General features: G+C 40.1%; 1 protein-coding gene across 6 annotated transcripts in view; it reads right to left on the bottom strand.

Annotated features, from left to right (window-relative positions):
- The window catches only part of EIPR1 (EARP complex and GARP complex interacting protein 1), a 70,057-nt gene that overhangs the window by 22,390 nt on the left and 34,345 nt on the right, over positions 1 to 13,322 (bottom strand). For 3 of the 6 annotated variants that reach the window (XM_081337505.1, XM_081337506.1, XM_081337507.1), the window contains one exon: positions 9,336 to 9,492. The exons of 1 other annotated variant lie outside the window; for it this stretch is intronic. In XM_081337505.1, the coding sequence (XP_081193631.1) occupies positions 9,336 to 9,492 (157 nt within the window). Of the gene's footprint in view, positions 1 to 1,358; positions 1,571 to 9,335; positions 9,493 to 13,322 lie in introns of those variants that run through there. 2 more of the 6 variants (XM_081337508.1, XM_081337509.1) reach the window with 2 other exon arrangements.

Genomic DNA, 13,322 nt, shown 5'->3' with positions numbered 1-13,322 from the left:
TTCTGCATGTCAGTTTGGATGAATTTTAGCCCGTTTCTCCTTACGCAACAGCTTCAACTCAAGCTTATTGGTGAGCTTCCTTGTGGGAACTGTCCACTTCATGTCCTTCCACAACATTTGTACAGGATTAAGGTCAGGACTTAGAAGCTGACCATTCCAAAATGTTAACTTTCTTCTGTTTCTAACTTTCTTTGGTCCTGTTACTTGTCTATTTTGGGTCGCTGACTTATTGCATTACACACTTTTTCTTGAGCTTCAGGTTCATGAATAGATACCCTGGCATTTTCCTGTAGAATTTGATGCTACAATTCCAAACTTATTGTTCCATCAAGAATGACACGCCATCCTAGTCCAGAGGTAGCAAAGCAGGTTCAAACTATGATACTGCCACCACCATGTTTCACAGATGGCATAACATTCTTATGCTAGAAAGCACTGTCTGACTTTCACCAAACATGACACTTTTCATTCAAGCCAAAAACATCTATTTCACCTGTCCCTAAAAGACTCTTCGAATAGCCTTCTGGTTTATCCATGTGGGGTTTTTTTTGCAAACCGACAGGCAGCAATGTGTTGTGGGTTTTTTTGAGGAATAGTGGCTTTCTCCTTGAAACCCTAACAAGCATATCATTTTTGTTCAATGTTCACCTGGTGTCATGAATACTGACACCTGTCAATACAAGGAAGATGTTAGTTCCTTAGATATTAGTCTGGAGTTCTTTGAGAATTCTCAGAGTATTTACACACCTTGTTCTTAGTGTGATCTTGATTAGCTGACCATTCCTGGGGAGGATAACAATGATATTGAATTGTTTCCATTTGTACATGATCTGCCAGACAATGGTGGGAGTCCAAATTCTTTGGAAAAAGCTTTGTAAACTTTTCTAGCATCAGCAACTGTTTTCAGAGGTCTTCAGAAATCTCCTGTGTTCTAGCCATGAAGCCCTCCCACCTATCTGTGCTTTGAAGATCAGACTTTGATAGCGAATGCCCAGAATTCTATTTTTGAAATGAAGCAGGACATCTCACATTCAGACCTAATTATCATCCCCTTAACTGAAACACCTGACTCTAATTTCTCCTTCAAATGAACTGAGAATCTTAAGAAATTCACATACTTTTCTGACACAAAAATATGTAGCTTTGAATCATTTTTCTCAATAAATAAATGAACCAATATAATGCTTTTGATTCATTTGTTTAACTGGTTTATGTAGTTTGAGGACTTATGTGGAGAACAGAGGACATTTTAGGCCATATTTATGCAGAAATATTAAACATTCAGAAGGGTTCACACATTTTTAAGCATTGCTATATTCAGTGCTTTTTTTGTAAAAGAAAAAGGTGCCAGAACTCACACATGTCATACAACCCGCCTTGCCTACCCTACAAGGTTCCATCCAAAAAAGGTGCCGGAACTCCGTTCTGAGCGTTCTATGAGAAAAAAAGCCCTGGCTATATTAGTATTCATTAACTGTTTAACAAGTTTTGATGAAATGAAAGACACAGAATATCAGTTTGGATGAAGGGAAGAGAAATACTTTTGTTTCAAACTGAAGGCAGAATTGATCTGGAATCATCACTGGCTTGAGAAAAAGAAAAGAAAACTCCCCCAGGCATCTGGAAACATATAAACAAAAAGTTCACCCAAGTATTATTAGCAAATTAAAACCGACTATCAGGGATTTCTCTCTATTTTCCACTTAATGTTAGAAAGCATTTTCGAAAGCCATTTTACAAGGCAAATTTTACTGACTTTTATTCTGATTAGGATAAATGAACACTACTTTTAAAATCTTAAAAAAGTGAGTGAAAGTGATTCCAATTTTAAAATGTTCACAGGGTTTTCAGGGGAACGTGCTTCGAATCTGATGGAGAATACTAATGATAAATAAATAAAATTCAAGCAACACACCCGATTAGAAAGATCTAAGGATACTCAATATGTTCTTGTGAAATTATCATTTCTTTCATTTATTTTATTAGATCATTCTTTTTCATATATGATTTTTTTTAGGATTTTATGAAAATGAAGGCCACTGTTTCTTGTTATAAAACAAAAAATAACTCCCTTGCTTTGCAGCTCGAGTGCTCTTACGTAATATGAAAGCATAACAGTGAAGACTGAAAATCTGGTAATATATACTTTGATGTGCTGCATGGCAAACTAGAATTTTGTCTGCATGGAAGGAAACTCTCTCAACAGGTTATTTATTCTATGTTTTGTTTACATTACATCAGAGGTGGGCTCTCAGGCTTGTCAGATATTGCTGAATTATGGCTCCCAGCAGTTCCAGTTGGCCATGGCCATACATGAGGAGGGTAGCAATTAAAATTCATCAACTTCTGAAGGATCACCTGAGAATTTTACCGTAATTTTCACCAAGTTCCTTGGTCTTAAAATGAGGATTTGCAAAAATTTTAGATGTTCATTAATATGGTGATTAATATTTAAAAACATATGACCTTTCCACAAATACTGGGGGGGGGGAGTTAAGAAGCTAAGAGTTTCCACATTCTCAGTGCCATTTTCTTTTTTTACAAGACTCCAAATGGCAAGAAATTGGCATAAAAAGTACCAGAGAAAAAGCTTACAGTCTTTTCAATTTTGGATCGAGCTCTGTTATTCTCAAAGGAATGCAATATTTGAAAGAATAAATTTATAAGACTCTGTTTACAGTTTTTCCAATAAACTAAGGTCATGCATCCTGTAGTTTAGTGCAATATGGGAAGACATTGAGCAAGTGACTTCTTTATTCAGCACACATTGCACATTAGAAACATATTAGTCCATCTGTACATTATGTTCTTAGAAAAGACTATGGAAATGGCATGAGTCCTCCCCATTTTGCTTATACATTTACTTGGTGCATGATTCATTTATAAATGCATGCAAGCTATTTTAACTCTCTCCTTAGTTCTGTCACTAGTAAAAGCTAATACATAAATTCTTATGCTTTAAGCTGTAAACAGCGTTTTGGCTGGTTGGCTGACTGGTGGGCGGGTGGATGGGCAGGGCTGGGATAGATAGATAGATAGATAGATAGATAGATAGATAGATAGATAGATAGATAGATAGATAGATAGATAGATATGTATTTCTATGTATGCATGTATATGTTTTTCAGGAACACATTTTTTCAAAAGTGGGTGTGGGTGTGTATTTAGATAAATAAATAATTGTTAGGAAATAAACCATAGCGGACCTTACTTGTTAGTAAAACTTGAACAGATTGCTCAAAAAATATTTTACAATTATATGCCCCTATGCACACATATAGAAAAATGAAACACTGGAAGCATAACTGAGTTTTTTCTGCTTGACTGGAAACCAAATAATCTCATAACATCAGAGAATCTTAATTTTCAGTCTTCACTGTGAAAGACTTCAGTTTCTAAGACAGCGTTTGATGAATGTATAGCTCTGAATAACCAGTCTTGCCCATAATAGTTTTTTTAGCGCTTTGGAGAAAAACCTATATTCAGATAAAATATAAAATATATAATCCAGCCTTTTTGTTTTTCTTGACGTTCTTCTGAATCGAAGTTCTGGCCCTTCCCTACCAGTGCAGCAGGACATTCTTGTCCTTCTCATGTCTCTAATGAAGTCAGATGGATTTCTACTTGATTGTGCCGTTAAGTTTGAAAGCAAAAGAGCCACCAAAACTACTTATTTCCCCTTGTTCACAGAAATATGCCATACAACTGCTTTGTTTTGGACATCAGATGAACAAGGTAGTCACGGACGTTTTTTAAAATCTGTAAAGTAGGGACAAGAGAGGGAAAAAGTCAGAAGATAAAAAAGATAGAAAGGATCTGAATGAAGCATCCACTTCAAAAAGGCCTAATCAGGAATAAAATGAAGAATGGGAGAAAGGAAAAAATCCAAGGGTAATGATGTTAAATTAATCCAAGACAAAACAGCTTATCCTGAGTCTGAAGATAAAATAAATTTTTAAACATGGCACTGCAAGAAATTGCTCCCCCTCACTACCACTAGGGGGCATGAAATGTTTCAAGGTTCAAGTTATTAAACAACTAGAAGATACCAGCCATATTGGAAGAACTAAAAACTGCAGATGGGTGGTTGTCAGAGAAAAATAAAACAAACAAACTAGGTCGTTTGTGTCAGCCAGAGAACTGGCAATGTTCAAACACAACTGCTATAGTGACAAAGCATTGGCTGTTTGTATGTATTTACAACCCTTATAATTAGCTCAGATATAGGCCATATTCACTAAGCTACCATACCTACTAGACCATTTGATTAGCTGTCTTATAGCTGAGTTGCATCCTTGAGTCAAATCAAGACTGCTGACAACTGCATTCACCAAGTCAAAATAAAATCTTCAACATGCAATCACAATGTTGAGATAGGGCAAAATTAGTAACATCTCATAGGATGTTTCTTAATTTCTTCAGGGTAGTGAATGGCAACCCCTTGATGGAACCAGACTTATTCTAAACTGGTTTCAGAGTCATACATGACACAGTCAGATTTTATATCTAGTTTGCCAAATGAGTATTAGAAAATATCTTTTTAAAACTTTGAATTAGTGTGAATACAAGGCTTCCTCAATTGACCAACCCACTCCCCCAAACAAATCTCAAAATATGATATGCCAATTCCTTCCACACAAGTTTTATTATAAACACTATACTATCTATGACTGATTTTAGGTCCAAATCATTCGATTTTGTTTGATATACAAAATCCAATATAAATGAGGCCTACTGTTCTGTACCAGCCTGCTACCGGCCCTGCAGAAAAGGCAGGGACAAACCCTTTTACAAGAAGGCAAGAGGCTGGAATTACGCCTGCCAAATTTATTGCTACAAAAACAAATAGAACAAGACACGAACCAAGAAACAGGAGCTTTTCAAGCGGTTGCCTTCAGCAAACCAGCCCTCCCACGCATTCCCCCTTAAATACAGTTCAGGGCGTGGCTTCTCTCTGCCTCCTTCCGAGGAGCCCCATTGCCTTCCTCTGTTTACTCCTGATTGACTGCCTCCTGCGTCGGGCGTCTTTGAACAGGGCCAGCTGTGGGTCATCTTCATCCACGCTGTCAGGCTCACACAGCTGAGTCTGCGTCGTGACCAGATGAGAGGGGCCTGGCTGAGGGCGCTCATCAAGCTGTCCAATCCCCTCAGCAAGCTCTTCAACACCCCCCTCCTCCTCCTCCTCCTCTGAGTCGTCCGACCCAACTGCCGAACCCACAGGCTGACCTTGAATAACAACACCTACAGTGTGAAATGCTCCTGTTAAGAGTCACAAGCAACTACTGTATGCTTTCCCCACCCACCCCCAAAATACCCCTTTGATTTCCTTTGATTTCCACTCACCCTCTGTTCCCCCGTCATGACTCCTGAAAATACTTATTTCTAAAGTTATTTTGTACTTCACTGAGCCATGGGATTTTCCTGAGCCTTCTATCAGTAACCTCTTTTGCAGTTTTGGTTACATGCTTAGCAAAAGAGTACTGTGTGGCATTAAATGTCATTTAACCAGAGTTAATGCAGGAGCCATGATCTGGTGGATATCATTATAAGGAAGACTACTTTCCTTTAAGAATTCTCAAAAGAACTGGCAGGACCCTGATACTATTATGCAGACAAGGAAATCAGAAGTCCTGTATCTGCTTATGAACTAATCAGGAAAGAAATCTAGCCGCTTTTGCCAATTCTAGAAGTTAAGTTAATTAAATAAATGGTGACGTGCCACTTTACTGCTTACAGTTGGAGTGGTCGAATACCACTACTATTCTCTAGTGGATGACTGATCAAATCTTGCTGGATTATTTAAAACTTACAAAAAATGATGGAGTAATGGAACATTAGAAAGAACAGGTAACATTTTTTCCCCTATTCATAATCCCTGAACACAAGATACTCAAGATCTTCTAATACAGATGATTTATGCATAAACTCAAAAGTGGAAAGAAAGAGGACTGAAATTTAACAATAGATCACTGGATAACTTTCATGACATTGGCTAGAGCTTCTGACTTGTTACAAAGTGATATTAATTTAAAAAAGGTAGGTTATCCTAGGTTTGGTGCTAAAAACACTCCTAGACTCAGAGATACTTTGATCTTAATTCTATACGTATATTTTTAACTTGTAAGCCACCCGGAGACCTATAGGTATAATAAACAATAGCAGTAGTACTTAGAATTATATACTGTTTCACAGTGCTTCACAGCCCTCTCTAAGCGGTTTCCAGAATCAGCATATTGCCCTCAACAATCTGGGTCCTCATTTTACTGACTTCGGAAGGATGGAAGGCTGAATCAACCTTGAACTGGTCAGGATCGAACTCCTGGCAGTGGAATACAGAGTTAGCCTGTAATATTGCATTCTAACCATTGCACCACCACGGTTCTTATAACAAATACAAACATAATATCCTGAAGATCCTCATCAACACCTTAACTTTAAAAATTTTAAAGGATCTTTGAGTGCTGCCTCAACGCCTTAAGGAATGCATTGAAAATACTTCCAGGGCCAATATTTTCCAAAGTGGAATGACATTTGCTTCTCAGGTGCCTTTTATAAAAAAAAAAGTGCAAATGCATATTATTTTATTGCCTATTGCCAAACATTGTTTCCAACGTGTCAATACAGTAAGGACACTTTTTTGATTCTCAAGAGAATTTGGTTTATTTGAATATAAATGCTCAAACCTTATAAAATTTATTTATTTATTTATTTATTTATTTATTTAATTGGATTTGTATACCGCCCTATTCCCGTAGGACTCAGGGCGGTTTACAGGGCAGTTAAAACCATGAATACAAAAAATTAAAAACAATTAAAGCAATTAAATTAAATTCAAGCCCCAAGAGTAAATCTAAAACCCAGTTAAATTAACAACCCCACAGTCTGTGTATGTGTGTATGTCTCTGCGCGTACACACACGTACACACACCTAGATGTAAATGTAGCCTACCTATGCAATAGGGACCTGTAGCTATTAGGATCTGAACTAGTAAATAATTCCAGTTTTGACATGGCATGCTTGCTGCACTTGTCCGTCAAAAGGCAGGGTCTGGCTCGGCAGTGGAAAGAAATGCCTTGCAACCCCTCTTCCCTGTTGCTTTTAAATTAGTACACTGATGGAGCTATGTAGATAAAAGCAAGAATTTATAGCCCAGCTGGGTGGAGGAGGGCTGTGTAGCGGAGAGATGCGAGAGAGGGTCTGGGGACTATTTCTTGGAGTCTGGAGCTGGCTGGAGTGACACATGGAACTTTCTTATCAAGAGAGCCAGAAAGGGCTTTTCTTTGAGCTGCAGTGCTAGAAGCCAAACAGCTAAGACCCGGAGGGAAAGACTGGCCAGCTGAAGCCTTTCTTGAAGCTATAGCAGCCGGAGCAGGTGCTGATAAAGCAGTGGGAAGACCAGAATAACCTAAAGGGAGATGAAGTGGCAGACCCAGGGCAGTTCAGTGGCAGCAAGCCGTTGAAGAACCCTGTCAAGAGACCGAGCGCGGAGGCCAGAAGCAGTTCAGCAGTGAGACACAGGAAGAGTCCTGCTATTGTTAGGTGAGGCCACTGAAAAGACCTTGCGAAATCCTTGTAGGGGACGTGTAGCTCATCAAAAGGCTGCTGCAGTAGTGACCCACTGAAGGATCCGATTGGAAGGGCCCACCCTTGAGGCTACTTCAGTCGGTGATTCGCCAAAGAGGCCCATGGCAGAGAGAGAGGCAGAGAGTGGCTACCAGCTGTTAAATATGCTAACCCTGGCTTCCCATGATCTGAGAGATTAGTGTGGAAAACCCTAGCCAGAAAACAAACAAACCAGGGTATTGTCAACATTAGGTCCACAGGACCAGTTATGTCAGCAAGTGCTTGGCCAACACAAGGAGAGGACTCAAGATTACATGATTATTCAGCAGGACGTTGAGAGGTGTTGCGCACAATAACTTTGTTTCATAAAATGTATAGCATCCAAAAAGCTGACAAAAGTATTCCAAGCCTAGATTTTCATGATCCAGAACACGGGCATAAACAAAATGGATTTGGTCCCATGTGTTTGGGGTCCATGTGACTTCTGCTGCAGCTTTTTAAAGGAAAGGAAGCTATAATCGTTGAAATTTAAAGTACACATTTTGTATAGATACAAGTTTAAATGAATGAAACTGTAAGTGAGTGAAACCATATAGTTCCACCTATTTCAATTATCACTGAATTTCCTGGAAACAACTATCTCTTAAAATGCAGGAACAGGGATCAATCAATCTGTAGTAAAGAATTTAAATAATATTGAGCCTAGCTAAATCAAATGGGGAAAGGCAGAGTGATTCTGGCATATTATGTCAGGTAAAACATTTCCATCCATATCTCAGATTCAACTGCTCAACTAGACAATCAGAACATACAGAGCAGGGGTGTCAAACTCAATTTCATTGAGGGCCGCATCAGCATTGCGGTTGCCCTCAAGGGGCCGGGTGGGTAGGGCCAGGGTGGGCGTGGCCTGCTGGGTGGGCGTGGCTAGAGTGCGTATGCCCTACTGGGTGGGCGTGGCCAGCTCTACATTGTTCGCATCAAGGGTGCCTATGGGGGCCTGGGCAGGAGTGGGACAGATCTGAGGGTCTCTGGCAGGAGGAGGGTCTCTGGGCCAGGGCCAAGGCAGTGGGAGCCGTTCCCTCCCTGTTTCCAGGATGGCTTCGCGGGCCACATGAAACCACTTCGCGGGCCGGATCTGGCCCCCGGGCCTTGTGTTTGACATGTCTGATACAGAGAGAAATTAAGTCATCTCCAGTATATGGGACTCCTCATGATTTCCTTATCTGTATCAGTATACAAGTAGCACAAAGAAGAGCCATTTCACTAGATAACAACAGGAGAAAAATAGGAAAAGCCTTAATTGATAACCATCAGCTATACATGACTATGTGTCATTGATAGAAAACTATTTCTTTGTTTTGTTAAAAAAGTACAGCATAAAATAAAGGAAAAATTTCAAGGAACCCCAGTTACGAGATGGAGAAGGTAGCACAAGTGAGGGGAAGCAACCAGAAAAATGGATTCAGACTTTTCTAAGTGAGATTCCATCCAGCAACTAAGCTATTATTATTATATTAGCTGTGTGTAACACAAAATATACACGTTCAAATGCACAGCACGGTAGAATTAATGAATTATCCAAAAACAGTTAAACAGTGTATTAAATATTTGAAGGACTATTGCTTTTACTTCCTGATCCTGTCTAGGATAACAATAAAGAAACCATAATGTAAGGCATGTATATATTTCAATGTACAAAGTTCAGATTTAACAGAAACCGTCTGCCCTTCATTCTTTTTTCCTTGGGAGTATAAAATATGCAGAGTCCTACCCGGCCATATTGCCATGGGCTGTGTTGTCAAGGTGACAGAGTAGCTCCAGGATTTGAGCATTGCTTGATGAATCATCAGGGGATTCATGATTGCCTGATTCCAATTCCTTCGGCATCCTCCAAACAGCCGCACATGTCATGACTTTACTGTCTGAAGCTAAGGAACAGAGGATAATGTCAACAGATCACAGTAGGGGGAGGCAAGGGAGGGGGATTTCTGGGAGAGAGAGCCCTAGCATTTTTGCAATCAAAAGCAAGGCACTGCTCATCGGCCATGTAAAAACATTTTTAAAGAGTCCTACAGAACTTCATTCTAACAATAGAGCACATAGAAGAAGAAGAAGAAGAAAAACCCCCACAATAGCTGAGCCAAGCCAGCAAGCTGCATAAATAGCCGAGGTGACAGCAGGCGATACAAGTCATTGGAAGGACTTTCCCCAACATTGCTTTCTGTACGGCTATTTCAATTAATACCGGAGAGTACAGCGATTTGCTGAGATTACCATTTTTCTGCTTAATAACACAGGCATAATTTTAAGGTCTCCATCTCTGGCTTTCCTGGGTCATCTTTAATTTGCATGGGTAGCTTCTGAACCATGTCTTTTGCAGAGAGCTAGATTTTTAGCTCAGTACTTTTATATTCTGCTCCCCCTCCCCAAATTCAATTCCTTCCAGATAAAATTCAAAAAAAAAACCCTACACAGAGATCTCCTGAGCTTTCCAAACTCAAGGCTATTGCTAACTTGTGGCCGGTCATAAAATACCATTCATCAGAAGGCAGATAGATGAGGTTCCTCTTCAAAGATTTCTGCACCCCGTCCTTCCCCACCCCCAGGTTTCTTAATAACCTATATAATTTTTACTTTTATTTTCTGGGCACTCTTCCAAACAAATCACTGAGTTGCAGTAACACACTATTTTTGGTTTTTATATGGTTTTTTTTCCAGAATGCCCTGAAGAATACGTGGCCCCTAGAGATATTACTTGAAATGTCAATGCTGGAAGCTGGCATTTCAATATGGTTACCCTTCTGGAAGATTCCCATTGTGTTCTTTTAATTAAAAGAATTTAGGGGGGAAAAGTCAGATGGCAGTCAAGTCATTGTTCTCTACAAGCTACGAAATAAAGGCATGAAGAAAACTGGGGGAAGGGGATGGAAAACATGTATCATTCTTATGCTCTACATATAAATATAGCTAAAATATTAATACAGCTCAATTTATTTACCCACTGAGGCAAAATTAATGGCTTTTTTTTTTTTTTAAAAAAGTAGCTTCCCTATATTATTTAAATCAAGAATGAAACCTGGTCCAAGGCATCCAGCAGCATACGGTAGAAACACTTCTTATATTCCGAGCACTTTTTCAGCTGGGGCAGATTTGAAATTTAGGGAGCCTGAAGTGGATGCATTTACAAAAATGACTGGCATGAATGATTTGCCTATTTATGGGGGGGGGGGAACAGGAGAGAAACCATCACTTAACAGAAGACATGGCAGTGTAGCAGAAGACAAGCTATTTGTTCCCTGAAGAAAGCTCTTTACATACTTCTATCATTATGAGGTTCCCAGGGGAAAAAGTGGTAAGAGGCTCCTAATAGTTAGCTCTTTTCTTTTTCTTTCTTTTCTTTCTTTCCCTCTTTTTCTCTCTAACTTTTCTCTTTTTTTCTTTCCTTTCCCTCTTTTTGTCTCTTTCCTTTTTTTTCTCTTTCTTTCATTCACTCACTTTCCTCCCTTCTTTCCTTCCCTTCCCTCCCTTCCTGTCTCACTTTCTTTTTCTTTCTCATTCACTTTTCCTCCTTTCCTTTATTTCCTTCCCTTCCCTTTTTCCTTCTCTTTCCTTTCCTTATTTCTCCTTTCCCATCCTCCCCCTCTCCTTCTTCCCTGGCATGTCCCAGAGGGAACATTCTGTCCCTACTTTTGAGATGTTAATTATAAACTTAGTTGTAAGATTTGCAAGTAGATCTGAGTAACCAGAAATATTCTAAGAACAGATTCATACTGTACTGTGGTACTGGTGAATATCTGGGGATTAAGACCTAGAGTAACATAAGAGAGCTGAACAAAGGCCTTCCCACCCATTGTGAACAGAAGAAAGGCTAACTTGGGTTTCTGGATAAGGAAGAATGCCCCACCAAAGAAAATTAATTGGAGACTGGCTAGACAGATCTCTCACTTTCAAAGTATAATGACTGCCAATTATATCAAGATTGTATATATTTACAAGCATGAGACAATCTGTTGAGTAGGAAGGTATCAGGTCTCACACCTTGCAAACATGGAGTCTAGCAAACAGTCCTCCTTTACTTGTGAGAGGTTGTGATACGTTCTCATCTTTACACCCAAAATACAGGAGATTGTGTGTGTGTGTGTGTGTGTGTAAAACTGGCCTAGATCCAGCTTCAGTTATAGTCTATTCTAGCTTCAGTGACCTATTTCCTAATAACCTAAGGACTGGACCCCTGCAATGCACACTATCTGGGACTACCCTTGAACACCTGCTGGAACGTCTCACTCTTGCAAAAGGCAGCTTCCCAATTAAATGGGCACATAACACCAGTGTAGAAAAACACTACAGTAGTTACCAATGAGCTACTAACCCAATTAAGATCTGTAAAGCCTTAATCAAATTAGGACTGCATATTTTAAAAATTGCCCTCCCAAATCCATCCAATGCACTTAAAGCATTTTTTTCCCAGAAATTTTCCCCTTAGCTCACCAAGCTGTTAATGTTTATGCTCCTAAACTGGTTAACACTGATACAAGTTTAGGTCATTCACCACTGATTGATCAATCAAGGTGGAGGGGAGGGGAGAGGAGATGAGATGAGAGGAGAGGAGAGGAGAGGAGAGGAGAGGAGAGGAGAGGAGAGGAGAGGAGAGGAGAGGAGAGGAGAGGAGAGGAGAGGAAAAGGCTAAATTAATGAATATCCAAACATGAAGAGATTCCTACCTGGTGTATAAATATCAATAATGAAAGTACCAAACAGACTCCTTAAAGAGAGGCTCAGGAGTTGGTACCCACAAAATAAAAACAATGTTAGGTCACAAAATGTTTCAAGAGGAAGAAAAATAAAGAAGGTTCCTTGGATCCTTTGTCTTTCATCGTTCTGAACAGTCCTCCCATCTGCCCGTTTGTGGTCATATGCCATTCCTTTCCTACAACAGACACTTATCCAAGAAGAAGATGAAATGATTCAGACAAATATATTAATTCAATGTTTGAGTAGCTGGCTGCCTCACATAAAACAAGTATAAGTAACTACCCTGAACATCCAGCCCCATATTTGATAGGCTACTGTACTAAAAAGATGGTAGACAGTAGAAGATGATTTAAAAAAATGATTTTATAGAGTGACATCTAGAACAGGGCTTTTCAACCAGTGGTACAAGTACCACCTGTGGTACATTGGCACTTGGCAGGTGGTACGCGACCATCCTAGAAAAGTGGTAGCGGGGGGGTATGAGCTGAACCGGTGGCAGCACTGCACAAGCCTGAGCAAGAGACGGATGGAACTGCAGGGCTGTCAGGGCTCAGCAGAAGTGCCAGGATCAGTGCCAGGCTCCAGCTGGAGCTTGGCGCTGATCCTGGCGCTTCTGAGCCCGATCAGTTGGAATGTTGTAGCATCTCCAAGGTCTTGTGATTTACATTCAGATGCTTGGCAACTGATTCATATTTATGACGGTCACAGTGTCCCAGGGTCATGTGAAGTGACCAAGACCTGCTGCAATCACCCAGCAGATGGGGGGAATAAAAACCAAACACACCCCCACCGCACCCCCGCTGCCAATCCTCAACAGAAATGCTCATAACAATGAAAACCTCGGACAGGAGGAAGAGTGCCGCCGGGCGGGCAGGCAGGCAGGTGTCTTGCTCGGCTGTGGCTTGGGGGGCACTTTTTTTAGTGCCACTGTAACTTCGAACAATCGCTAAGCGAACTGTTGTAAGTCGAGGACTACCTGTACTTCATCACTTATTTCCCCTTTTTG

Source organism: Vipera berus (assembly GCF_964194415.1).
Source record: "Vipera berus genome assembly, chromosome: 1".
Taxonomy (NCBI): Eukaryota; Metazoa; Chordata; class Lepidosauria; order Squamata; family Viperidae; genus Vipera; species Vipera berus.
Note: the sequence above shows the minus strand (reverse complement) of the source record. Positions and strands in the feature narration are given on the sequence as shown.